The sequence below is a fragment of the Netta rufina genome, assembly GCF_964035555.1.
Source record: "Netta rufina genome assembly, chromosome: Z".
Lineage (NCBI taxonomy): Eukaryota > Metazoa > Chordata > Aves > Anseriformes > Anatidae > Netta > Netta rufina.
In genome coordinates, this window is record NC_140126.1 from 41276062 (window position 1) to 41303441 (window position 27380).

At 40.3% G+C, this 27380-nt stretch overlaps 1 protein-coding gene across 2 annotated transcripts; it reads left to right on the forward strand.

Moving 5' to 3' along the window:
- Positions 1 to 2707: 2707 nt before the first annotated feature.
- On the forward strand, positions 2708 to 25514 carry HABP4 (hyaluronan binding protein 4). 2 transcript variants are annotated; one of them, XM_084304674.1, is made up of 8 exons: positions 2708 to 3041; positions 11015 to 11162; positions 12108 to 12266; positions 12451 to 12522; positions 14325 to 14408; positions 21791 to 21959; positions 23687 to 23863; positions 24946 to 25514. In XM_084304674.1, exons 1-8 carry the CDS (start codon positions 2777 to 2779, stop codon positions 25000 to 25002), a joined length of 1131 nt encoding a protein of 376 aa, XP_084160800.1. In that variant the 5' UTR covers positions 2708 to 2776; the 3' UTR covers positions 25003 to 25514. The 2 variants fall into 2 exon arrangements, with proteins under 2 accessions (XP_084160800.1, XP_084160801.1); XM_084304675.1 differs by lacking the exon at positions 12451 to 12522.
- The last annotated feature ends 1866 nt before the right edge of the window (positions 25515 to 27380 follow it).

Consider the following 27380-nt stretch of genomic DNA (forward strand, 5'->3'; position numbering starts at 1 on the left):
CTACAAGAAGGACATGGAGGTGCTCGAGCGAGTCCAGAGAAGGGCGACGAAGCTGGTGAGGGGCCTGGAGAGCAAGTCCTACGGGGAGCGGCTGAGGGAGCTGGGCTTGTTCAGCAACTTTAGCCCGTTCCCCCTCGTCCTGTCACCAGGCATGTGGGAGAACAGGCCAACCCCCACCTCACTACAGCCTCCTTTAAGGTATCTGTAGAGAGCAATAAGGTCACCCCTGAGCCTCCTTTTCTCCAGGCTGAACAAGCACAGCTCCCTCAGCCGCTCCTCGTAGGACTTGTTCTCCAGGCCCCTCACCAGCTTCGTCGCCCTTCTCTGCACCCGCTCGAGCACCTCCATGTCCTTCTTGTAGCGAGGGGCCCAAAACTGAACACAGTACTCGAGTACCTATGTTCTGTCCTTCTAGTTGGACTTGAGAAGAGCATCATGATTCAGGAGTGTAAGGATGTGAAACTCTCTCAGAAATAAAAATTAAACACCTACCTCCCCTAGGATGGTAACTGATGTACTTCTGTTATATATGGAGTGGTAATTCATGTCGAGAAAATGGTTGATACTAATAATGAAGGGGGAGATGTGGGAGTGTGGCCATGGGGGTCGGCAAGCCCCGTGGTTGACGATACCATCCAACTCTTTACGATGAGGCCATCAGAAACGTGAAAGAGTTCAGAGGGAACAAAGCAGGGTGATTCAGGAGACTCCATGCGGTCTTGGGTTGCTTGCTCTCCAGCCATTAAGGCATGGAAGTTGCTGGGTGTTTGCTGTTGCTGTTATTTGCAAAGTTGTTTGACCAATGAAAAGTTGTTTTGAAAAGAACTGCTGTGGGGAGAGGGGTATAAGAGGGGAGCCTGCCCTCAATTAAAAATAAAGGCAACAAGATGTGATGAAGTTACATCATCAATAAAGAAGCAGGAAAAAGGAGTGAAGAGGAACAGGCTAGAGGAACGGAGACCAGGACGGGAACTGGCACTTTGATTGCCTCATGAGGATAGGTTCGGCCAGACTCAGCAAACCGCTCAGAGAAGCTCGTACAGAAAGTCGCTGGAAATGGGCGCACCGGAGCTGCGGAGAAGCTCAAGCTGAGAAGCGGACCTGTGCACACAACTGCCCCGGCTGGTAAAGCAGCTGCGCATTATGGGGAATCATTCGTCCTTGGAAACAAAGACTGTCCTGGTAACCTTACAGCTTATTCTCCTCATTAACAATCGGACAGTTTATGAGCCTGAAACATGGGACCAAACTGAGGTCAAGGTGTGGGACTCTGCAACTAAAAACGACAAGGTTGCAGTGGGATTGCTCGGCACCTGGCGAGCAGTCTCTGAGGCCTTAAAGAGCCGTGTGGGGCCACAGTCAGAAACGTCTGGTTTGCCAGACAGTGAGGGAGCTGCGGGCTCCTTTACTGATCCGACTGCTACGCCATCACCATGGGCCCCTCTGCTGCTACAGCCATCGCAGCCCTTTGCTGTAGAGTTTCTTACGGCCTACTTGAGGCCAGCTACCGAGTGTTCCCCAGGGAACGAAGCAGAACGAGGCAAGCACACCCACACTGGAGATGGACTGGCATCTCGTCCCCTGCAGGTGATGAATGGGCCTACTGTGAGCAGGCCCATCTCCGGTGATGCAGCCCCGTACTGCTCAGCAGAAACCTTCATGTATTCAGCTGAATTCTGTCAGATCACATCACTGATCGCGTGTGCGGCAGCTGGACCCAGTACATGGCATGGCTTTACAGGTGTTGTGCCCCAGAAAGGGACCTCGGGCTGTGCGATTTTGTAATGGTTTGTTTTGTAATGGTTTGTGTTTGTAATAGCTTGTGTTGTAATGGCTTGTTTTATAATGTTCTATTTTATAATGCTTTATTTTGTAATGGTTCATTTTATAATGGTTCATGTTGTCATGGTTCATTTTATAATGCTTTATTTTATAATGTTTTATTTTATAATGGCTTATTTTGTAATGTTTCCTCTTGTAATGTTTTATTTTCTAATGGTTCATTTTGTAACGCTTTATTTTACAATGCTTTATTCCATCGTGCTTTATTTTATAGCGTTTCCTCGTGTTATGCTTTATTTTGTAGCGTTTCCTCGCCCACACAGCGCAGCTTCTGGGGGTTCCCTTCCCTTCCCTTCCCTTCCCTTCCCTTCCCTTCCCTTCCCTTCCCTTCCCTTCCCTTCCCTTCCCTTCCCTTCCCTTCCCTTCCCTTCCCTTCCCTTCCCTTCCCTTCCCTTCCCTTCCCTTCCCTTCCCTTCCCTTCCCTTCCCTTCCCTTCCCTTCCCTTCCCTTCCCTTCCCTTCCCTTCCCTTCCCTTCCCTTCCCTTCCCTTCCCTTCCCTTCCCTTCCCTTCCCTTCCCTTCCCTTCCCTTCCCTTCCCTTCCCTTCCCTTCCCTTCCCTTCCCTTCCCTTCCCTTCCCTCCCGGCTGTGCGTGGCGCCGCCCTGCCCGCTGGGGCTGCGGCGCTGCGGGTGCTGCCGGCAGGGGGCCTGCCGGGGGGGCGGGGCCGCGCCCGCCCGCTCGGCTCGTGCCATTGTTCCGCCGCGCCCGCGCGTGCCGCCGCCGGGCGGGGCCGGGCCGCGCCGCGCCGATAGGCGGAGCCCGCGCGCCGCCGGCGGCCCCGCCACGAGATTGGCTGGCGGGGCCGGGCGGGGGGGGGGCGAAAGAGAGAGGGGGGCGTGGCCAGGCTCGGCCCCGCCCACCCCGCGGAGCGGCGGCGGCGGCGCCGGCAGCGTCGCAGCGCCTGGCGGCGGCTGGGCTGGCGTGGCGTGGCGGCGATGAAGGGCGCCGTGATGCAGGAGAGCTTCGGCTGCGCCGTGGCCAACCGCTTCTGCCAGCTGCTGGACGACGACTCCGACCCCTTCGACATCCTCCGCGAGGCCGAGCGCCGCCGGCAGCAGCGCAAGCAGCGCGGGGAGGCGGCGGCGGCGGCCAAGAGGGGCGGCGGCGGCGGCGTTGGCGGCCGCGGGAGCGCCGTCAGGAGGGAGTCCCAGAAGGAGCGCAAGCAGCAGAGCGGCCTCGGCACCGCCGCGCCGCAGCCCGGTACGGGGCGGGGGAGACGCGTCCCGGGGGGTGCTGGGGGCCGGGCTGCGTGGGGCAGGAGGGGGCCTGGGGTCATCGTGCCGTCAGGTTGCCCCTCTGCTACCCCTCCCGGTTAGTCTGACACCGCCCCAGCCGCAGCTCCGCGCCCGCGTGGCGCTGAGAGCCTCGCGGTGCCGGGTCCGTGCTCGTTAACGGGAGTCTCCGGAGGGGGCGATGGCGCGGGCTGTCGCTTTAGAGAGTTGTCCAGAAGTTGTCTTTTGGGATTCTTCGGGGGTGACGTGGTCATGCGGCTGTCAGGGAGCCCTGCCTGAAAGACCAACGCTCACGTTACTGCCAGGCTTCACTTCAAGGGTGCGTTGCTGTGGCTATCAACAGGAGGCGGAGGACCCTGTTCAGTGAATGGCAAAATCAAGTTTTGGTGGAAAAGTTTGTGCACAAGTGCTGGTAGTTGTCAGTGGTCTACCAGGACCATGAAGCGGGTGAAGAGCATCCTGCTTCTCTGTAAGGTGTCTTCAGCAGGCTCTGCGTGTACTGCAGTGGCAATGCACAGTGACCTGGTGGGCTGCCCGAGTATCTTCTGCCACCTTGATGCTAGGGAGCCCGCTTTCCCTGTGTAGAGACATCAGCCATGTGCCTTGTTTTACTTTCCTGCTGATTTAAATTGGGAACAGACTGCTGGCTTATAGCAGGCTTTAGGAAAGTTGAATAACTTAAGAATTATTCTCTCAGGAAAAAAACATAACTTTCTTTGTAAGAGCAAGTGGGTATCCTGGGTTTTGTATGCTCGTATGTGTATGTCTTGGGCTTGTTGTGAGCAAGGACTGTAAATGCATAGTGCTCAGCATGCAAAACGAGTGAGGGAGGTGAGACTTGGGCCTGCTTGTGCGCTTCTGCCACAGGCTTTTTATCTGGGCTGTACACATACATGTGCGTCTGGTATACAGAATTCAGCCAGAAAACTTCTGGACACTGTAGAAGATTGTTGGGACTATTGGCTTAATGGGTGAGAATGAGTAACTGCTCGGGAAGTTGCTCTTACCAGCTGAATTTTGCATAAAGCCTCTAATGATGGCTGCGTTTCTAGAAGAATACACCCTTGTTTGGCAAATAAGCAATCACACACAATACTGACTAAAATGACGGAATTATGGAACTAATGACTAAACTTCTGTTTTTTTGTTTTTTTTTTTTTTTTCTCTCTTAAAATTGATGTAAAAAAATGTTTCCAGTCTTATTTATTTATTTATTTATTTATTTATTTATTTATTTATTTATTTATTTTTAAGCTTGGGGAACAATTCCCTCTAATTTCATTCCACTGGTTAGGAATTAAATACCATAAAGGAGTACCTAGACCCATCTGAACAGCTGAATCAGGTTCTGATATTATGACTGAAGTTACAAAATTAAGTCTTCACTGTACAAGTTTTATCGATTTATTGGAGTGTATTGCTCGTCTGGGTTACCAGAAGTGTTGTTAAGCTTCACAACTTGTTTTATTGTGTTATTTCTTGAAAATTTTAAATCTGAAAATAGTCTTTATCTTAAGAAAGACTTGAAGCAAGCCTCATCCTTCTGTATGACTTCAAACTTGCAATACATAGAAAGCTTTACATATGCCTGAGAGCCTGTTTTTGGTGTTAGGTTTTGATTTTAGAGTGGAAGGTTTACTCACGGTATTGCTGCAAATCAGCATTTTTGCTTTGCTTAGCTCTTGGCTGCCTTTTCCAGAGGAGTTGTAACATAGTTTCTGGAGATGTTTTCAATTTGAAACAACCTCATGTGAGAGGTCTTTGCCTGATAATTGAGTGATCTTTAGAATCCAAACTGTTTGTTACGAGTTGACACAATTATAAGGAGTAATTTTTTTTTTTTTTTTGTTACAGAGAAAGTAAACTGCTATTTCATAGCCTATCAAAACCTACATTTTTTTATTTTTATTTTTATTTTTTTTGGCCATACTGATGTGGTCGTGGCTTTTTAAACTAATATTATTGTTTTTTTTTGTTGTTATTCTTTAACAGAGTGCTGAGGCTTTGGGTAAGGGCTCTTTGTAGGTATTACAGCTCCTGCAGTTGCACCACTTAATGTTAACTCAGTTCATTCTTAGCACAGTGGCCAAACTGCATTTGCCAGCTCTTTATTCAAAAGGCCTTGTTGCAGAGCTTGCATTCTTCAGCAGTCCAGGCAAATTAAATCTGTTGATCATGCAGTAATAAGCTCTGTTCAATTGAAATCTCTAAACCTTTGTTGCTGATACCTCCAGAAGGTTTTCTTCTTTCGTATGCATTTGATGACCCGTGTAACATTTAGATGTAGCTCCTGAATACTTAGTATTTGTCTGAATTTTTAGCTACTTATTTAAGCTAATAGGTCATGGAATGTTTCTGGGGAATTTTATCTTATGCTGGCTGTAGCTCTCATATTTTTAAATAATTAATTCCAGTATCATTCTTTCAGATGCAAAGTCATAAGGACTGTCCAGAGGGTAGCTGTGGTAGGCAATTCTGTAATTGGGTACTGGCACGCAAGAAAAGAAAGTATCACAGAATAGAGTCTTAGCTCCGCTTATTTTTCTTTGCTGCGTTGCATGCAATAGCTGAAGCCTGGTTTTGTGCTTTGGGAGTGTTATTCTGCAGATCATGTAGTTAGTCCTGCTTTAGTTCACAAAAGTAAATGCTTGAAGCTTTGGAATTAAAGTCACATGGACACACATGTATGCAAAGGAGTGAAATTTGGTTGTTCATGCATTCCTAATTCTGCTTTTACTCGGAGATATATGAAAATAAGTCCCTGAGAGTGGGAGCTGTCTTTCAGTATTTCCAATGACGCAGCTTTATTTTAAAGGAAGACCAGCTGTCCATTTGTGTGAGGTGCTGTTTTACTGGGATGGTAATAAAGTAGTGTCTCTGCATGGAGCCGTAATTAATTGCAGAGATCCTTGAATTATAGCATAACTTCTCCACTCGCCCTCATTCCAGACCAATCAGAGCAGTATTCTTCTTGTTTTTTGTCACTTCATCTTTTCTGAGCTGCCACTAAATTGTGTCTTGTGGCTCAGACATTTTCGTTCAAAAATGAGTTGTTAATCTGAAAGCTGAGGGAAGAAGTGTGTCTTAGGGGAAAAAAAAAAAAAAAAAGTGGAAAGGGCAATTTAAATTTAGGACTAGTAACTGCTGTTGTTAGCTTTGTTCTAACATCTTACAAGGCAGTCAAAAGTCCTCCAAAAGAGAATTTTTTGAATAAAGTTTTTCTTCATTTTGTGTGTATGTAGGTGGCTGGCAAGTCTTCTGGAAGAACTGTGGGAGGGATAAATAGCTCAAGTTTGCTGATACAAGGTTATTTAGCCCATTAAATTAAAATGGTAGAGTTGCAGAGCAATAGCAATACATACTGTAAATGAACTACAAAATGGCAAAGGAAGCTCACTTACATTAAGCGCAGAGCAGTATGTGTGGGAGAACATGGGTTAGAGGTGGAGGGCAGCATTGCTAGCTGTACTGCGTCATGAATGATTTCTGTGATTCAAGCTACTGTAGCTTAGGAAAGAGCAGAGGGTCACTAGGTCTGATACTATTAAAACAGCAGGCAGCCTGAGAGAAACAGTATCAGGAATTACTGAGATACCAGTAGCGATAAAACCAGAAAAATAACTGCTGTGCTCTTGAAAGAATCTCACTTTCCCACTTATTAAAGTGTCTGCTCTTTTCTTCACCTCGGGGGTAGGAAAACTAGAAAAAGCAGGAGCGACAACCATGGCCAAACCTACGGAATAATTTATGTATTGGGAAGACCAAAACTAAGATTTTTTTGCTCTGAGCAGAGGTATCTAAGCATACAATGTATGTGGAACTGAAGGTGAGAGACGGAGAAGGCAAAAACGTTTGTTGTTTGTTACTTATGCTTGCTGCCCTTGATTCATTCAGAAAACTTCTGAGTGTAGGCTGTCAGACAGAAAGCGTTTTGTCATTGCTTTTTTCCATCAATTACATGCTGTAAGATGCATAAATCTTTCATGTAACTACAGTGGCTGCTCTAATGTTTATTCTGCCTGAATGAAAGCAGCTCTCACTTTCCCTCTGTTCTGTTCCAGTGCGTGCCTACTGGGGCCAAAGATAGGTAATTCCTGTTTGGGACCTCTGGGCCACGTTTGCAGAAACAGAACATGGATGCCATCTTTTCAGTGGGTTTGAGCACCGTCTATTTTAGTGGGATGAGTTGGTCTCAGCCTTATGAGAATTTATAAAGCGCTGCGATGCAGCGTTTGGGGCTGGATTTTAGGCCTGAATGCAAGGCAATGCAAGGCGAGCTGAGCATCAGCAGCCTCCATCCCTCTGCCCGGGAGCTGTGTGGCAGCTGCCACCCTTGGCTGCCTGGCTTCTCAAAGTGCCAGGGCCAGGACAGGATTTCTGCTGTCGCCTGCAGTGACTGGATGTGGTTGCAAGCTGGGAAATTCAAGGTGTATGTCTAAATGGAAAACGAGGTCTGCCTCCCAACAGCTTACTCTTTTTCCCTTAAAAAATAAAATAAGAATGTTCTGCATCAGCAACAGGCCGGTGAAGAGCCTGCCCCTTCATAAACTAGAGAACCATCTCTTCTCAGGCAAAAGTTTTGCTTGTTTGAGGGCAGATAATACATGTATGAATAGAGAAACTTTGGATGGGAGCTAGACACAACACTGCAACGGCAGCTAGATTTCTCTGAGTTGTTTTAAATCCTTCTGTTAACACCGATGTTCAGTGGCAGGGAGTGAGATGCTGCAGTTCCTGAAAATATAATTTCTGCTTTCCCAGTTCAGGGTTCTGCAAAACGTGTTTATTAAATACACTTTCTAGAAAGTCTTCCTATGTAAATGCTGCTGCATAAGCAAAACTAATACTCATAGTAGTGGTGGCAAAGTGAAAGATACTTTAATATGTTAGATCTGTATTATTTGGCTTAATCTGCAGTTTATAAACCCCACTGTTGTTTGGCGTGTTTTTCTTCTTTAGCTATAACTATGTCTTATACCTGGTAATTTTACTATTTACAGACGTCTTTACCTCTAATAATGGTTTGGGTGTATTTTCTGAAAAAAACTGGTTTAGAAACAGTTTAATCAGCTTTTTTTTTTCTTCTGTTTTATCAATTTAGAAAGTAAAGTGACAGGCAACTGAGGTGACAGATCGGGCTGGTGCAGTAGCCTCGCAGGGAAATAATGGTGACGTGAGGAGTGGTGGGTATCTACTTGAGTTTAATAGAGATTTAAGTGTACGAACAAGAAAATCATCTTAAATGAGGCTAAACTTATTAACTAGAAAAAAGCAATCTTCATTTTTTCAGCACAGTGTTTGCAAGACCTCAGGTAGATGATCCATAAGACCCTATTGTGGTTTTGAAGGGAACTTACATACTTACATATGTATATGCTAACAAGCTGGCAACGCTGGAGTGTACCAGGAGAAGTAATTAATGAGCATTCAAAGCACGGCCCAGTTCTTTGTAAGTGAAAGCTATTATGGCAACACTACACAGGATTGCCTTTGTTTTACTCTTCCTTCCCCCAAACCCAGTCCCCCAGAGGGTTGGTGGTCCTTTGGATCCTTAAGTAAAAGTGAGTCTGCATTGTGACAGATACCTAGCAGGGAGAAGATCAGATGGTTTATGTTATCACTGCTGTCAGACTCTGGTTTGGTTTGCCCTTATATGTTGAGCTGAAATTTGTGCTGGTATTTGGACAGATTCGCAAGCCACGTGTTTCTGCTCTGAGGATGACACTGTTTATTAGAGAGGTGTGTTCACTGCAGCTGTGCAGTTTTAATCCATTGTTGCATGTCTGTCGAACTAGTTAAAGTATTTTTATGCAGGTTACAAGTGTCACAAATTTTTGTAGTATTTGAAATCCATTTGCAGTAATTATAGCCATCTATTAGAATCGAAGTGAATTAACTGTACAATGAAGTTAAGAGCTGTCTGCTTTGTCTAGCACGGTCAGTGCTGGTGACTTGTAATGCACTGTAATACACTTGCATATCTGACAAGACTTGTTTTGAAGCACTTTTAAGTACTTTTAAGTGGTACTGGGTAACAGAACCACAGATCATCTCTCTAAAATGGCTTTTACATCCTTGTTTTGTGATTGCTTTACTCATTTTAAGGAGTTCTCTAAATATGTATGTGAATTGGAAGTTAATACTAAACATGTAGGGATGCGGTCTCTGCATTCTTGCTGAGTTGTTCTGCTTCTCATAGCTAGTGAGAGGCTCAAAAAGGGATAAACATGCACTCTTGTATTGCAGTTGCCTGTTCAGATTTGATCAAAATAAATAAAAATGATCAGAAATGGTCTTTTGTTTTTCACACCAAGATTCCAATTTAGAGTTAACACTTGCGTAATTGTTGGTATAGTTGGGATATGCACAGAACAGACACCTTTCCAAACAGTAAATGTCATTCTGTATTCCTTATAACTTCAACTTTATCCTTTTCAAATTAGGATGCTTTAATAAAAAGCACTCAGACTAATTTCAAAATTGTCCTTCATCCACAGATTGTCTTCATTTTTGGGATGCAAATATGCTTGCTGCTATAAGGGCTAAGGAAATCCAAATCTTGAGAAAAGAGAATATATTATGTCAAGCAGTTTGTAGTTTAGGAAAAAAAAAAAAAAAGCTAGGGTTGCTTGTGCAGCCCCAGTTAAACTTTCTTCAGTGTATAGATGCGACTGTCCTTACTGCCTAACAAAAAGCTTTATCAGTCACCATTCTACGTTTTTGTCTGAGTGGATAGTTCTTTGAAGTTTTCTTTTTAAAGATGATGCTATTGACTTCATGCCTGACAGCCAAGCTTTGAAGAGAGATCTTTTTATACGGGCATTTCTGTGGAACTATGAATTCATTTGTATATTAATATATTGACATAGAATAAGTTTTCTTCTTATGTGCTAACAACTGAGGCACAGTAGCCAGGGCTGTTTCTTGTCCGTGAGAACCTGACTTCAGTAACTTGTTCAGCATTGCACAGTTTAAGTATAGGGTCTAGGAGACAGAAGGTTTGCTTTTGGAGAACTTTGTCCTAAATAGAGCAGAGAATTTGGGAAAACAGAGAAGGAAGTACATATTGAACTCTAGTCTTAAGCTAGGTGCACTTGAGTTGAACGCATAACCTCGGCTTATTGCTTTTTGTAGCACTCAGTTCCTCTGCAATCACCTTGCCCTACCTGCTCCTCTTCAACATCAACAATGTAAAACAAAAACTGAGAAAGCTTAAATACATTTTGTCTTGTAATATATTGGAATTCTAGAATTAGTTGAAGCCTTTGTATTTACTGCTTGCGTTTCTGCTATTTAAACTAAGTGTCTTGTAATGTCGGTAAATTATTCTTTCCCCCATAGAGCAGCAATGTAAGGAGGTGACCCTTATTTTGTTGGATACCATAATTGTGAGCATAAAACAGAGGTGCAGACTCTAAATTGAGCTTATCTGTAAGGAAATGTGATGTCTGATGGTAAACAGCTAACACCTGTCTCAAATGATCCTCTTTGCTCTGTCTTCATCTCTTCTACCACAGCCTTGCAACTCATGTCTTCTGGTGAAATTTCTCTATCCTGTTTTGTAGTACACCATTAAGGTCTTTGAGGAAACATAAGAGAAAGTTTTGTTCTCAATTTTTATAATTTAAGGTGAGCAAGATGAGATTTTTCTACCTTGTTGTGTATTGTGTGTTTTTTTTTTTTTTAATGGTTGAGCTGAGTCAACAAGAGTAGCGTTTTTGCATGAGACAGATTCATCGATATGGAGGGGAAAGTAAGTAAATGTCTTTAAAGAAAGTGTCTGACAACATTAACTGTAAGTGATTTTAATATTTTGGGGGACTTGGGAGTGGAGGTGGTAAAGCAGAAGACTATTGTGTAGTCAATTCCCTTCAGACAGTAGCTGGTAAATACAATTTGATTATTTTTAAACTCAGGAATAATGTGTGTGTTTCTGTATAGGCCAGAAGCGAGCCCCTAAACAAGGAGAAGAGCAAGGATGGAATGACAACAGAAGAGCAGAGAAACAAGACAAAACTGAATTGAGACCTTCTTTCAGGGAATACCGTTCCTATGAAACAGAAAGGCAAACAGAATTCACAGCTGAAAGGTATGTATCGTATAGGGAGATGATAGGTGCCTTGTAGAAGATCTCCACAGGGATGGAAAAGGAGGGGAAAGAATTAACCTTCTTAAACAGATGTGATAGGCAGAGGTGACTCAAAGGCATAGTTGCGTTATTAGCGTATCAGTTTGGTATTGGGTACCTATTAGTTCATGTCTGTCAGAGCTGTCATTTCAGCTTCCGTGCAGATTGATTTGGAGCTTTGTTGTTAAGTGGTAAAATAGAAGGCAAAACTAAAACACATTAAGATCTGAAAACTTTGCCTTTAGCCTGTAAGGTAAATATTCAGTTTCTGAACTTGCATACCAACTGTTGTAGAATATCTGGTGCAGATCCAAAGTAGAATTAATTTTACAGTTCAAACTGAAACTGTACCTTTGTGACACTGTTTGTTACTTGGACAGTGAACACATGACAAACTTGTTGTACTAGAATGCAATATTCTAGTACAAAATGTAATATTCTAGTATAAATGTATACTTTGTACTAGAATACTTTCACCTAAAGTCTTAACACTTGAGGGTGTAACTCTTCTTATTTTCCATCACAGTAGTTGGTATTAAAAAATTTCAGAAAACGTGTTAGCAGTTACATGTAACTATGAATTTGTATTGTGGAGTTATGGCCCAATAAGGTCACTGAACACATGACAGTTCTGTAATGTTTTATTAAACTTCCCTAATATTTCCACTGTTAAACTATAAACACTTGAACTTTCTATTTCTGTTGTCTGCAATAATTCCTGCTGTGTTCAGTTTAATGACAAAACTAATACAACTGTGCTGAGTAAATATGTAGTCTTCAAAAATTGTACAGTAGCTCTCTTACACAGGTGTCTCCTATAACTGCACAAATGAAGTCATGCAGATGTTTTTCTTGTTGTTAATGGTTCCATAGAAACAAAAATCTGACTGGAAATCTTCTCTCTAGATCAGGTGAAAGAGTAGACTATGAAAGACCAAGAGGTCGTGGAAGAGGAAGAGGTGGAATGCGAGGCAGAGGAAGAGGTAGTGGAATAAGCAGAAGTTTTGATGGCTTTGACCAAAGAGGAAAGCGGGAATTTGAAAGACAAAGTGGCAACGATAAAACGTAAGTGTTCAGTGTACTTGTTCTTCGTGCACAAGTGAACGATAGAGTTGACACTGAAGTAGAATCTCTTGCATATTCTGTTTGTGCATTCTATACCCAAGCTGCTTGCCAATAAGTCAGTACTAGTTTCAGTTCAAGTCTGTAATGTAAAAAAGCTGTTAAAGACCACTGTTTCTCTCTGTAGAGGAGTGAGAGCAGATGACAAAAAGGGTGGAAGCGGAGCTCGCAACTGGGGAACAGCTAGAGACGATATGAGGTACAACATTTTCTCGTGTCACCATAGACCATCATTTTCTGGTGCCCACCATAGATCATCATTTTCAGTTCATTGAAGTTTGGGTATTTTGAGGTTTAAGGCATACTTTCTATTAATTATAGATTAAGCATAATTTTATAGCTTTCTGGACTCATCTTGTTTATCCTGAAGAGTTTAATTAGTAGCAAAGGCATGGTGATGTCTCTTGAACAAAAGCCTGTCAAAATATTTTAGACTGGGGCTACGTTGTCTTTTCTGAAATAAGTTATGACTTTTTCTTATATTCAAGTAAGTGGGACTCCAGTACTTTTTGACATTGCTACAAAATAGTCACTAACAAGTGGAACTTGTCAGTGGGCTTGAAGTTTGGTCCTTCTTTCTCAAATTTGATGTATTGTGTCTTAATAGCAAAGCTGCAGTACAATTCAGTGTGGCTCAAGAGACATTTAGCTGACTGTACCACTGAAATACATCTTAAAGCACATAAGGATCAGTGACAAAATGTGATGTTTTACTAATGGTCAATTAGATGAAAAAAGTTGGGAAGTTAAATTCTGTATTTCTTTCATTGGTTTATTTCTAGATAACACAAAGCTTGCTGGAAAAGTCAACTTTTCTGTGCACCTGGCAGTATGCTACTCTTTCCAGTAGCCTTTATTCTTCAATGCTTACAGAAGTTTTCAGCTGAAGGCTGCTGAAAGACAGAAAAGGGAAAACTTTGAGCTTAGAGTAAACATCCGTAGCCACATGCACATTCATTCACAAAACTGTTTTAAAAATAGTTTTGTATTTATAACTCCAATCATGATTATGTTTGTTAATGTACACCAGGCTTTTTGAGGTATCTGTCTAAGAGGTTGAAAAAAAATCCCTTTGGGTCCACGTTTTGGGGCTTGATATTCTGAGCTCTAAGAGACTGTACTGACTTCTATCTTTTCTATAATGCTGCAAACTAAAAGCAAAAGATTGATTAGGTACTCCAGCTTTTCAAAACATGTAATTGATTATTTAAACATGGTTTTGATCTCATAGCACAAACCTAGTTGATTTAAAAAAAAAAAAAAAAAAAGCACAAACCTAGTTTCTAAATATGTCAGTGAAGATGGTGTGAACTCTATAAATTTCAAGGAAGTTAAGATCTCTTGTTTTTTCTCCCTAGCTATTAGTATTTTTTTAGTTCAGTAGCATCACGATTTGTGATACAGATGTGAGATAACACTGCTTTCTTGTGATGTGGTGCATGTGGTAGAGTTCACATTAAATTGGCATTGTCTAAACGATTCTAAAAGCATCTCTATGCTTTAATTGTTCTTAATGAAGCATTGAAACTACAAAGTTTTAATTTTAAAAATGTATGCATATCAATGGAATGAAAATAAGCATGCAACTGCTCTTGTTTGAAAGCGTACTAATGTGGCTAATGGGTTACAGAAAATGTGGACTTCAAAGATGAAGTGTGAATTTTACTGTTTTAATTGAAAATAAGAAATGCAAGCATAAGTATCAGAGATGTACTATAATCAAGTACTGGTGTTCATGACTGAGTTATTTTGTCTTCATGCATGCTTTTCACTTTTTTTTTTTTGTTTGTAAGTACATAGAAATTAGGTTTCCCCATTCCTTCTCATTTTGTTAGTTCACATAGTCGCTTAGTAGATCAACTTTTTCTTATGATCCCAGAGCTTTTCTTCTGTTTTGTCCCTTCCCAAGGAATTTTGTCTGGGAAATGTGATGCTTTGATATGTGAGTTCGTTGCCAATGTGCCCCATGAAGACCTTGTGTTTTTCTGTTTACTGTTTTAGTGAGGTGGAACAGACTGCTCCCGTGGAAGAGACTGCAGAAACAGCTCAGCAGCAAGGGACTACTGAAGGAGAGCCTCTAAAAAAGTATAGTCTGGCTAAAATATATATATATTTTTTCTAAATGCAAAGAAAATAATCGACTGTTACTGATATTCTTGACTTTTATTGGGAGGCACACTGGAAATCTGAACTGTGAAGTTTTTCTGTTTTTAAATAATTGCAGTAGCAAAGCTTTTTCTCTATTTGTGGCTCAAGAAAACGAGTCCCTTAGTCTGACTAAAGCTTGATTTATATAGCTGCAATTTTGAGTGACCAGTGATGCTTACATTCCTAACATTTGGAGATTGATTAAGGAGGGGCTGCCTATTGTCTGTTACCCTTTTAACTTGGGTAATTGGTAAAAAAAAAACAAAACAAAACAAAAAAAAAACCTACCCTGTTTTATTGAAGTACTCTGCAAGGAAAAAGGTATTCAAGGTACTTATGCAATTAAACAAACACAACTGAAGTACACTAAGATAAAATTCTCTAAGTCAGTTATTCATCAATCACTAATACCATGCAAATGCATCTATTCATGAAGGGCCTCTGTAGAACCTAGAAGGCTAACTGGAAATGGTCTTGCAGTGAGCCTTAAAAGCTGGGGAACTGAGAGAGAAATCTGCCTCGGTCTTCTGGCTTTCATTCTGATCAGTGTCCAGAAGAGAATTTACTGCAGGTCAAATAAACACTTTGGCTTAAGAAAAACTAATTAGACAATCTTGTTCAACCAAGAGTTCAAAGAATAAGCAGATACCATGTTGTGAATATCTTTTAAATACTGGAAGGCAATGAAATGTCAGTGCCCTCTTCTGTTGCTATGAAGCCTTTTTTTGCCTAATTATGTAGCTTACTAGTTACATTGGTTCATTTCTTATCTAAGTTGTAAAGCCGAGTGCACTACAAAACCTGTTCAGTTTGTATAATCCTGGAAGAATATGAATTGATAGTGCTTTGATTCCTTTAATTTAAAACTACCTTTTATTATACAGCTGAATTTGCCAGAAACTGAATGATGATAATTGGATTTCCAGAAAGATTTTTCTATGTGAACTTAAATCAGATGGGTAGTTAAATTAGATAAATGCAATGCATATTTGAAAAAAATAGCTAAATATGAGAACAGTTATTAAACACTCTTTATCAGTTAGTGGTATCTTTACTTGTACCAGTTTCTACTTCATGGTAGGTGGAAACATGCTCAGAATATCAGGCTTTTCCTAGATGTGTCCTAACATCAGTTCCTTGTAGAACATAAGGCAAGAAGTATACATATTGACAAAGGTTTCTGACAGAATCTGCCAGTTGCCTTCTCATGTTTTCAAAAGTTTAGTTTAGGAATAGTCCACTGAATTCCATAAGATGCAAGTAAACTAAAAGTACAGAAGTCTGCATCGTGTAGTCTTTTCAGTAAATACTATCCTGAAGACTCTCAAATCTGTATGCAAAATATGAATTATATGTAGCTCATTGCAGTTACCTTTGGGTGCATTTATGTGTCTCCACATCTTTCAAGATCTGAGGAAATATTGCGTGAATGGTAGTGATGTAATTAGGGATGGATGGATGGGATACTGCTAAATGAGGCAAAAGTATTTTTGTTTTTCAATTATTTAAAAACAAAAGTTGTAGGGATATGTTTTCTCAGGTATGATATGCTTTAAAATGCATTTTAAGGTCTTGTCTGCTTAGGTTGTCCCTGCTCTCCAGAGTTGCTGTCTTCTGGCAGGTAACATAAACCAGCAAAAGATTCTGACAAGGCTAGCTTCTGCTTTCACTGCAGCCTCGACATTGTGGGGCTAGGCACGTATGTTTGTTCAAGCTACAGCTAGGGTTTTTTCTCATTTTGACTTTAAATGCAACAACTCCGAGGAATCAATTTCTTTTCTTCTGCTTAACTGCAGTTGTGTGCTTGTGCTGAGACAGTTGAAATATTTGGTTTTGTGTTTTCTCTAATTCTTTCCTAACGTGACTGTTAGCATGTTAAAAAGTAGTAGTAGTCCTGTCAGTTGGGAATAATTTGTCTGTATGGAGATACTATATAGCTTTCTGGTGTGTTACTTCACCAACCTCAATGCATCTCCAGAAAGACTTCTGCAGAGTTCTGTAACCTACGAGGTCTTTGCCTTCAGGACTGTGTCCATATTGTTTTTCAAAAGTTTCCATTTGCAAAGTGTATAGGACAACAATTTCTTTAATACTCATACATTAAGTTCCTTCTTGCTATATCCTTGACAAATTTCACTGATGCTTCAACATCATCAGTGTCTGTTGTTTATAGTGTTTATAGTGACATGCTATTTTTTTCTGCAATTAGTAAGTACAAAATATATAAGTTGTATAGTTGCATAAGCTGTCCTGAAAACTGCTTTCTGTTGAACTCATCTTCAGAGTTCAAACAATAGAACCAACTTCGCTTGACTGATGACTTGAATAAACTGTTTTTTCTTTTTATTCAGTACAACACATAATCTAATTAATCCCTATCAAATATCACAGAATAATTATCAACTCCACGAATGTTTTATTCTATTCCTTGACAAAGGACCTCCTTCCTTTTTAGTAGATATATGTACCCATCTGGTCATTTAATAGGAATTTTTCCAAATTTGTCATCAAGTTTGCCAACATACTCACTTCTCTTGTTTCTTAATAGTGACATAAAGCTAGGTGTATACCAGTTCAAATCCTTAATCCTTCGCTTTTCTTTTATAGTTAACTTGTATGGTTGTAGATTGGTCTTACCTTGTGTAATTTTAAATTTTGTTATATCTGGTAGTAATGTCCCTGCAAATGATGTTCAGTGGGAAAGATTTGTGCTATTGATTTCTTGATAAAAGCCAAATAAGAATTTGCTTTGTGCAGCTGAAAAATTGATCCAAAAAAGCTCAATATTTTTAAGGACATGAAAATAATTAGCCAAAGAGATGAACTGAAATCCATTCTTTTCAGTCGTTGTTTCTTCTGCATATTATTGTGTTCGTTTAGAGCAGTTCCTGTAGGAAAGGTATGCACAGTAAACAAAGTATAGGTAGAGGGTTATAGTAACCATTGAAAACACTGAAGCAGTAAGAATCATAACTAAAACCTCCTGGTCTGATGTTTTGATATATACATGCACTGGGAATTCAGTTTGTTCATGTCCAGAGACCGTACTTAGATAGTTAGCAGTGCTTGCCAGCATGATCATTGGCATGTCAAGGAGCTTTTCCACGGAATTAATGAAAATACAGTGATAGGTTATGAAAAATAAATAAGGTAAGAAGGTGTCAAGTAATGCATAGAGTGCATGTCCATGCAGTCTGAGTGACCAAAATAATTCGCTTCAGTTGAGTCTCTCTCCAAAAAGTTATATGCATGTTCCTTTTGCTCTGCCTTGGTAATAGCGACGTTACTTCCCCCTGGGAGTGTCAGCATCCTAAACCAAATCTGTAGCACTAATAACCTGGAAGTAAAGATCAAACCATGGTTTAAAAGTTGAGAAACCAGAACTTTGTGATGTAGCTGCTCCACTATATCTTTGGGACAAGCAAGCGGTTGTTTTTGGTAGGTGTGTTTTTGTCAAAGTTACACTTGTAATTGCCTTCTGGGAAATTTAGGTTGCTGCATAGTGAGGTGTCCTTGTATTACAATCATTGGACTCTAAGTCTGAAAGGGGTCTTGCTGACTGAAAGCATGGTTGATAGTACCTATACCACTTCTTATACCTGTGTGGTTGATTTTGATGTCCTCTAATGATGGATTTCAGTGTCTCTGATGTACTTTCTACTTCCAAAGCATTAGAAAGTCTTAGTTAGGGGTTTTGGTTTTTTTCTCCCAATTGTCTTGCCTTAATCATTGTCAGCATGCACTATTTTGTTCCTTCTTAGCATTATATATTTGTTTCTTCCTCAGCTCTTCTTAAAGACTTTCCTGTATATTGTGTGTTTTTGACTTCATATCTGTCTTGCCGTTCTCTTCTGGACTCCAGAATTTCCCACATGGAAACTTTCATCAGTTGAGACCTTGTTCTACCCCACCAGCAGTGACATCTGCTCCAAACAAAAAGGTTGATACATGTCTTTGTCCTATCCTCAGCAGCATAATGCTATGTAGTGTTGATGATAGTTGTTGATAATACTAGATAGTGTTGATTTAAGGTTTGGTTTGACTAGGTTACTTGCAGAAAGTCTGTGTGGGTTGGGTAGGAGATGTTCCCTATTTCAGAGCGTCTGTTTTGCCAGTGTTTCTTTCTGTGTTTGGGCAGCTGACATTTTTTGCCTGAGAGTGTTTTTACTTGTCCTTTGTAGATCCTGGTGATGGTGCTTTTTATTTTTGGGCCACTTACTTTCTCTATGTAGGATCTTGTAACACTTGGTCAGCCCTTCAGTATTCTTGTATGGATTCGTTATTTGCCATTTTCTTTCTGAACTTTTTGCTGCAGAAAGTGTGTATTACTTCTTGCAGTACAGGTAGCAGCACAAAGCTGGCCTTGAAGGTGGCATGCTTTTCTGTTGTAGTTAGGAAGATAGATAGCTACATCTCAAGTACTTGCTGCAGCTGTTTTTGTCTTTCTACAGGTTTCATCAAGGACTGAAATGTGCCTCCCTTACTTGGTGAAAAGGGGAGAGAAGAACAAAAGGCTTTCTAAAGTTCAGATATGCATTTTACCAATTCTGTCTTGACATAGCATCTTGGGAAGAAATTAAATGTTGTAGTAGAAGCTCTTATATTAGCTTTTTTCCTCTTTTCTTCTTCCTTGGGTGCTTGTAAGTAGTCTTGCTTTTCTAATGCTTGTTCCCAGAATTGAAGTTTCAGAAAATTGGCCAAAAAATGGCTGGTTTTTTACTGTTAAGGCCAGAAAATTTAAACATTCAGGGTGTCATCGGTTCTTCATGCAATGTTCTTACACATGATGTTGGCCTTTTTTCCAGAAGTAGCTGCATCTTTCACCAGTATCCTTTTCATTTAAGTCAGTAAATGTGTTAATTTTTTCCTTATCAATTCTTCTAATTATAGTGTCAGATCATTTTAATCAGTATAGAATTACAAACTGCTTACCAGTCTTTTTACCTTTAACTTTGTGTTTATATAGCTGGAATTTTATAAATAACAGAGAATGAAGGCATGTAGACTTGTACATTTTTATTTACTGGCTTTATGAAGTGCATTTTAAACTGTCCTTCCTAGAACCAAAATTAAGACTGTTACTGTGCAGTTCAGTGTTTCATATGCTTCTACCTGTCATATCCTGTGTTCTTCAGTAAAATAGAATATAAAGTTGACTGGTAAGTAATAAAATGGCATGCTGCAAGATCACATAGGGAGAGGGCACACAGCTGTTCTTCTGTTTGCTAATTCTAAATGTACAGAAAACTCTCAAGTGTGTGTTCTTCTGAGGTGCTTGTACAACTTCAGAGATGAAATGTGCATTTGTCATGTTTTAACCCGGCCGGCAGCTAAACACCATGCAGCCATTCACTCACCCTCCCCCTCCCTGTCTGGAATGGGGGAGAGAAATGGAAAGTGAAGCCCGTGAGTTGAGATAAAGACAGTTTAATAAGACAGGAAAATAATAATAATAATAATAATAATAATAATAATAATAATACAATGATGATAATAGTACTACTACTAATAGTGTGTACAAACAAGTGATGCACAATGCAATTGCTCACCACCTGCTGACCGATGCCCAGCTTAACCCCGAGCAGTCTGGCCCCCTCCCCCGGCTAGCCACCCCTATATATTGTTCAGCATGACCCCATACAGTATGGAATACCCCTTTGGCTAGTTTGAGTCACCTGTCCTGGGTCTGTCCCCTCCCAGCTCTTACTGCACCCCCAGCCTGCCTGTTGGCAGGACAGAGCGAAAGGCTGAGGTGTCCTTGGCTTGGTATAAGCACTGCTCTGCAACAATGAAAACATCGGGGTGTTATCAGCACTCTTCTCATCCCAAGCCAAAACACAGCATTCCACCAGCTACTAGGAAGAAAATTAATTCTGTTCTAACTGAAACCAGGACAGCAGTTCACTTGATTCTGCATCTTCCATGATAAAGCAAATTTCCAGCTTGCATCTAATCAACTGTATATTTATATTAGAAAAATCCACTCTTGATAATCAGCATTTGATAGAAGACATCTTGGAACTGTGATCCAATGAAGACACGCAAATCTGTATCTCTCGCACAAGAAGGAGCCTGATTAAAAGGTTTTGTGGAAAAATAAGTGTTAGGGAATATACTTAACTAACTTTGTGTTAGGGAAAAACTTAACCAATTTCAACTGCTATTGTAACGTGTAATAGTTCTGGGTGGGAGGACGAAGAAGCAGTGGAAGAAGCACTTTTTCAAGTATCTGGGAGTCAACAGTGCAGATTTTCCTATAGCTCATAGTATTTGGTTATTGTAACAATTAGAGTGATGTGAGTTGTGCTTCCTGCATCTGATTATATTAAGGAGGGAGTAACTGCCTGCTACTATCCTTAAAAGGTACACGTGGAGTATAACGTAATAGCAGCCGGTTCTGGGCAAGAAAACTTTTGCCAGCATTAGGAAAATGGCAGAGAAGTAGTCAAGCAGTGATGTGTGGAGAAGGATTTTTAGTCTTACATATCTTGTCTTATAAATACAGATGTACAGCGTTGGACTTCTGTCTTTACAGTTCAAAAATATGCAAAGCATACTCCTTATGTTGTGACATACTCCATATGTTTTCCTTGAACGTATCAGCATTATTGCATTTTGTGTGGCAAATTCAGAGTGGACTAGGATTAATCTGTCAGTTTCAGGCAGGTGATAAATAATGACTCCTTGTGAGCTACTACCTCTGACAAAAGAAGTCAAACAAGCATCAGAAGCGTTGTCTAAAATTCACAAAGAAAATGCTAATAATTACTTAGAAGATCCCATGGTGTCATCAGGTCTTTTTAGATGGCTGAAAGCCGCACTGAAACACAAATCCATCTCATTGTCATCTTGCAATGTAAGTCAATAAAACTGTGCAACTGGGGTATTGTGAATTGCTTAGTATACTTTTTTTTTTTTTTTTTTTTTTTACTGTGGCTGCATTTTCTAGGAGTAGATCCACTGATGAAACAGTAGAATTGAGAATATGCCAGATCAAAAGACAGCCTGGTTTTGTCTAGAATTTGAAGTGCTTGAACTTACGATAAGGATGGATAAACGCCAGAACCTACTGTAGTAGGTTAGAGATAGCATTTATTCATAAGACTTAATTTCAAGCAAAGAGGTGTGTTTTCTAATTTATATTGACATAAAACTTGTACCTCAAGCTACTGCGGGTTATAAGTGAAATTGAGGATAGTAATTTGGGGAGAAACATTCCAGATGTTTTGTTTACTATCCTTACTTTAGAGATTAGTGTTCTTGTTCATCCTGGCATGTTGCAAGCTAATGGTTTTTACTTTACAACTATAAACCTTTAGAGTTGCTGAAGGGGAGCCAATTGAAGAAGTAGTTCAAGAAATGACGTTAGATGAGTGGAAAAATCTTCAGCAACAGAATCGACCAAAGCCTGAATTCAACATCCGGAAGCCAGAATCCACTGTTCCTTCCAAAGCAGTGGTGATTCACAAGTCAAAATATAGCGATGATGTAAGCATGCATTGCCTGAGGAATTCTGTAAACTCTGCTTTATGCTCAGGGTTAGGAAACTGTCTCTATTCTTTCTACTAGTTTTAGTATAACCTCAACACAAGTCACTATCCAACTTTGTTACTGTAATCACATACGTGCCTCAAAACTTGCTTTATACTTACTGTCTATTCTTTTTTCTTCTCTCAGATCATCACCCACATTTTGTATGCAAATATGTAATATAACAAGTAGCTCTACCTTAGAGTTTACTTAGTCTTAGCAATATAAAACCTGTGTCCTTGTTGCTGCCACCTATGTACATCTTTGGTAGTGCTACTAGAGAAACTTGGTTTACTAAACATGTCTTACACTAATTTTGAGTTATATTTAGCATAATTACCAGTATGTATTTGCACGTATATATTGCATTCTGGTTTTAGCATCTCTTAGTCTGGATGCTAAGTCTCCTATTTTCATCTGCGCTGGATTCCAGCTTTCACTGTACACTTGGAATATATGATTTTTTTTTTTCCAGTTTTAGGGTCCTGCTTCTTAGAAGCTTCTTAAAAGTAACTCTGGAGAGCTTGTTTCATAGTAATGTGCTTTTGTCCATGCTTTTCTGAAATTTTTATTCCATGATATTATTGGGATTCATATTTCAGAGATGACTTCTAGTTTATTGGTATGATAGGCAAGCAGGGAGACTCAGAGATTCCTGCTTACTTAATTTCAGGTTTTGGGATCACAGAAATATGTGCATATCCTTGTAGCCTAGCATGATGAAATTCTTATCCTTGAATAACGTCTGTATGCATGTATTGATACACATTTATCCTTTGCCTAGTTATAATACTAACATCAAAGCTTACAGCTTTTTGAGAAGTCTTAATTACTTTAGGTCACCTAGCACTTACATAGACCAACACTAATACAGAAGTTGCTGCATCCTTTTTTAGCATGGCTTTTGGTGGTCACAGATGCCATTGCCCCATCCTTCTCCAGGGTGTGGGAATGTGCTGGGGAGAATAACTACTACAAGCTCTGAAGAGTATGACAGTGTATGAAGAGTGCATGCAAGTTGCTGTTCTTTTTGCTCCTAAACTTTCTTGGCTAGCATTATCAAGGGACCTTATTAAAATGAATATAGAAGAGGTACAGAAACTACATGACAAGAACAAGTCAAATCCGTCTATTAGACATTGAATAGAATAGGTGACCCATCACAGTATGGGACGAGTTTACAGGTATGTTAACTGTAACACACATTAAAATTACAGTGGGAAACAATCTTAAATCCACTAGCTACAAGGAATACACAGAGTTTAAACAGCTATTTAGTTTAAACAGCTACTAACAGCTCATTTGGTAGGCAAATGCTGTAGTTGCTTATGATCTTTTCATTACCTGAAGGTAATTGTAGGAGTAAGTAGCATAGGCCTGACTCTCTGGTTCCTTAGGAAAACCTTGTAGATCATATTTCTGAAAACTTCTTCGGTGTTACGGAGCTGGTATATAAGATTTGTTTTGCAAGGACTCTCTGAGCCAGCAAGGAACTATTCCTGGCATCTGGGAAGCAGCAGTTGTCTCACTTCTTTTCAAACCCTCTGCAAGTTAAGGCCTGTCTTCTATTGTGGACATCTTGTTGATTTATCTGCTGCTTAGTTTGTAATACAAGTGTGTGTGTATCAGGGAGGGAAGAAGGGTGTGTAAGGAAATTACAGGCCTTAACCAGATGTTCTTTTTAGCTGCAAAAGGAAGACTTCGAAGATGATTCCCACGTCTTTCGAAGAGCAGTGAATGACATAACATCTCAGCTGGATATTAACTTTGGGAGTCTTCCTCGCCCTGGCCGTGGATCAAGAGGAGCACGAGGTGGTCATGGTAGACGAGTCGAAGAGATGGGACCTCGACCAGAAGTAACGGTAAAGTTTGTGGGTTTTGTTTTGTTTTCTTGGAATTCTTTTTGGTAGTGGCTGTCTTCCCCCTGTGTTTTTTGGGGGGATTACTGATTTCCATAGTGACAGACTTGTTTCTATTGCCTACCTCACAGTATGTTGGCCTGTGTTGTTATTTTCAGTACCTGACCCATATCAAGTTGCTTAAAATTAAATACCAGTTCAGGCTCAGGAACTCCAACACATAAATTTCCAAAGGCTGGATTACTAGTTGCTGTAATGTTATCTAGAAGACAGGACGCAATGAAGATTTGTTTCTGCAGTGAGTTTTGGTATAAACTGCGAAGTAATTGAAATGACTAAAGGTTTATATCCCTTTTAAGAGATTTCAGTACTGTATGTTAATAGTATTTTGATTACACAGCATGAGATCACTACATCTGGGATCCTGCAGATGAAGACATGGAGTGGTGGAAGTATTTTTTTATAACCATTAAAAAAAAACTTCTACTCCCCTTTTTCCGTTTTAAAACAAACAAACAAAACAATATATTTGACCACCTAAAAATTACACCTTTATTCTTCATAATCCCCAAAGGTCTGTTTAGTTCTGCTTATCATGAATAAAATAATTAAGGTTGGGAACTTACAGAATGATACGGAAATAATTTGATGTTTGCTTCATAAAAATGAAACAGTCTCTTTATATCAGAGCACAGAGTTTAAAACTACAATCAGATATGTGGTAGCCTGAGAATGTTAATAAAAAAAAAAACAAACAAAAAAAAAACCACAATGCTGCTTCTGAAAAAATGTTACAGATAAGATTGTTTTACATTTTTTTTCCATCCCATCAAAATACTTCAGAACGCTTGACCTTCTGGTCCTGCTCAGCCAGCAAATCAGCATTCTGAAGAGCTTCATGGTGTGGCTTACAATAGTCATAATCTCTGAGATAAGATTGTCATTTATATCCATCTCTATTACATAAAGTACTTAATTTGAATAAAAGAATGAGTATTTGTCAGGGTAAAATACATGTCTATATATCGCTGCCATGTGTTTTACAATGGATTCATTTTTATAAAACTTCCTTTTTCACTTTATAGGTGCAAATTGTTGCTCCAAATCCTGATGATCCTGAGGATTTTCCTGCTTTAGCTTGAAGGAGCTATCATGAATGGTATTATCAACATAGCTTTGGTGTAGCCTGTGAAGAGGCCAGTTCTGCTCTGGTGTGGAAAAGAAGTCTGAGTCTACACGAAAAACTGTTCTGTTTTGGGTTCTTTTTTTTTTGGTGTGGAATGATTGCACTCCTCTGTTAATGGAAATGGGTTCTGGAGATAACAGTAGATTGGGATTCTGTCATAGGGTCCAGTGTCTGCTTCCATGTGTGAAAATGATGTGAAGGCTTGCAGCACTCTACTACAAGCCTACTACTACTCTACTCTACTTCACATGAAGTTCAAGGGTACAGTGCTTGAAAATGTGTATATAGAGATGATATCAAGTTCTCCATGACAGCTTGATCAAATGTAAACTGTTGAACATGGTTTGCAGTTGGGACTCTATTTCACTGTAGACATTTGAAAGCTGCTTGCTGTGTTTCTCTGGGTGATGTGTATTTTACACAGAAGTTGTAGTTATTGAGAGATGGGCAAATAAAGGAAAGCACACATTGGTTTGGGTTTGAGCTATTATTTTCACAAGTCAGAGTAGGAGATTGAAGCCCATGCTGTTTGGCTGCCATCTGGAAGAAAGAAAAAAAAAAAAAAAGAAATAACCTCTGAACATAAGTGATCTTAAGACAGTGCAGGTGCTCTTGGTAGCTGACTTTAACAAGTCTTGCTTCAGTAAGAAATGACAATTTGCAACTACTTTTAAGAGTCTGAAGGTTAAATAAAATAATTTTGAGCTAAAGACAGAACCAAACTGTTAAGGAATTTTTCATTTTTAGCAGGAGAAACTGCAAGCTAAAATCGTAGAATCATAGAAGAGATGGAAAAGTTGGAGAGACCTACAAAGATGGAGTCTAACTCCTGGCTCCACACAGGACCACCCAAAAATCAGACCCTATCTCTGAGAGCATTGTCCAAACACTACTTGATCTCCGTCAGGCTCGGTGCTGTGAGCACTGCCCTGAGGAACCTGTCCCAGTGCCCGACCACCCTTGCACTGAAGAACCTTTTCCTGACACCCAACCTTGAAAGGATGCAAGACATGGACTCCTGATGGCTCTTGAAGAGGAGCCATTTATTGCCCTTTTTCACTACTACATATACTTTCCCCCTAGCCCCATGCGCTGTCCATGCACCTGAATCTGTCATACAATTTGTTAGAGACATTCAGGCATGTGCCTGGAGCCAGACAGCAAGTGGCCACTGCCCAAAGCTCATCTTTAACACTTCAGCCAATTTACTTTATCTCAACCTTGCTCAAGTTTTTGTTTCTACCGCTTGTTTGCTCATTACCTCTAATTCAGGGATGTGTGAAACAGCGCGGAGCCACCTGCAAATTCCTTTCCCACACAGCCTGACCCTCCCTTGTCACAGCAATATTTCTTGCCTTGATAAAAAAAAAAAATTGTGTGGCAGTGAGGATGAGATGGGATGGTCCTTTTTTTGCAGTTTTAACATATTTCTCTAACTTGAGCCAGATACCCTAGCTTGTTTCCTGTCAAAGGGAATGCTCGGAGCTGTTCTCAGGAATCTGAGAGAAGCAAATAGTGAAAGAAACTGATAAGGGAAAGAAATGAGAGGATAACTATGTTGGGTGTTTTAGAAGTAACTGCCACCCTCCAAAGAATGTCCAAATGCCTGTTGACTTGAACCCACTCTCTCAGTTTACTGGAAAAGCAGGATGGCTGTAGACCTTTCTTCCTGTTTTCTGCCTCACTTTGTTTTGTACCACTTCTAAACAATCTCCTTTGAGAGCAGGTATTAGATGAGACATGAATTAACAATCTGTTCCGCCTTGGAGTGAGCTCTTAGGGCACTCAGAAACTTAAAATATCTCATCTCCATGGTAAGGCTTCATGCCCTTAGATGTAATCATTCTAGAAAGACCACTGATGTTCTTCTGTGTGCTCCAAACAGATCATCTGCAAAGCAGTACTGCCCAAAAGGTTTTTATATTGTTAAATTACATTATATGACAATTTGCTATAAAATGAGGTTTTAAATTCCACAGTGAACTGTTTCTAAAGACACGGAGATAATCTGACAGCCTGCAGTAGCAGGACTGTGCGAAGGCAAACAAGCATGTTGGTATGAGGGGAACCACGCTGATGCTTTTTGAGTTATAGAACTGAATGGATGAAATGGATGAAACGACCTTGTAGAAAAAAGCTACAACCTGAAAATGACTGCGATTTACCACTTAACTGTGCCTGCTCTTCTAATAGGTGGTTGAATATTTCTGACAAAAATGGCAATTTCACAAATGTGAAACATTTCACATGTGAAATGTGAAACATATGTGAAATGATTCTGCATATGAGGCTTTTGCATTTTTTTTCACTTGTTCTTCCCCTCCTTATCCCTTT

Excerpts from the sequence above, each read along its gene's own strand:
- HABP4 (XM_084304674.1), top strand. The coding sequence starts at position 2,777 with ATGAAGGGCGCCGTGATGCAGGAGAGCTTCGGCTGCGCCGTGGCCAAC. Across the intron at positions 3,042-11,014 it reads CACCGCCGCGCCGCAGCCCG|GCCAGAAGCGAGCCCCTAAA; the intron begins GTACGGGGCGGG and ends GTTTCTGTATAG. Across the intron at positions 23,864-24,945 it reads GACCTCGACCAGAAGTAACG|GTGCAAATTGTTGCTCCAAA; the intron begins GTAAAGTTTGTG and ends TTCACTTTATAG.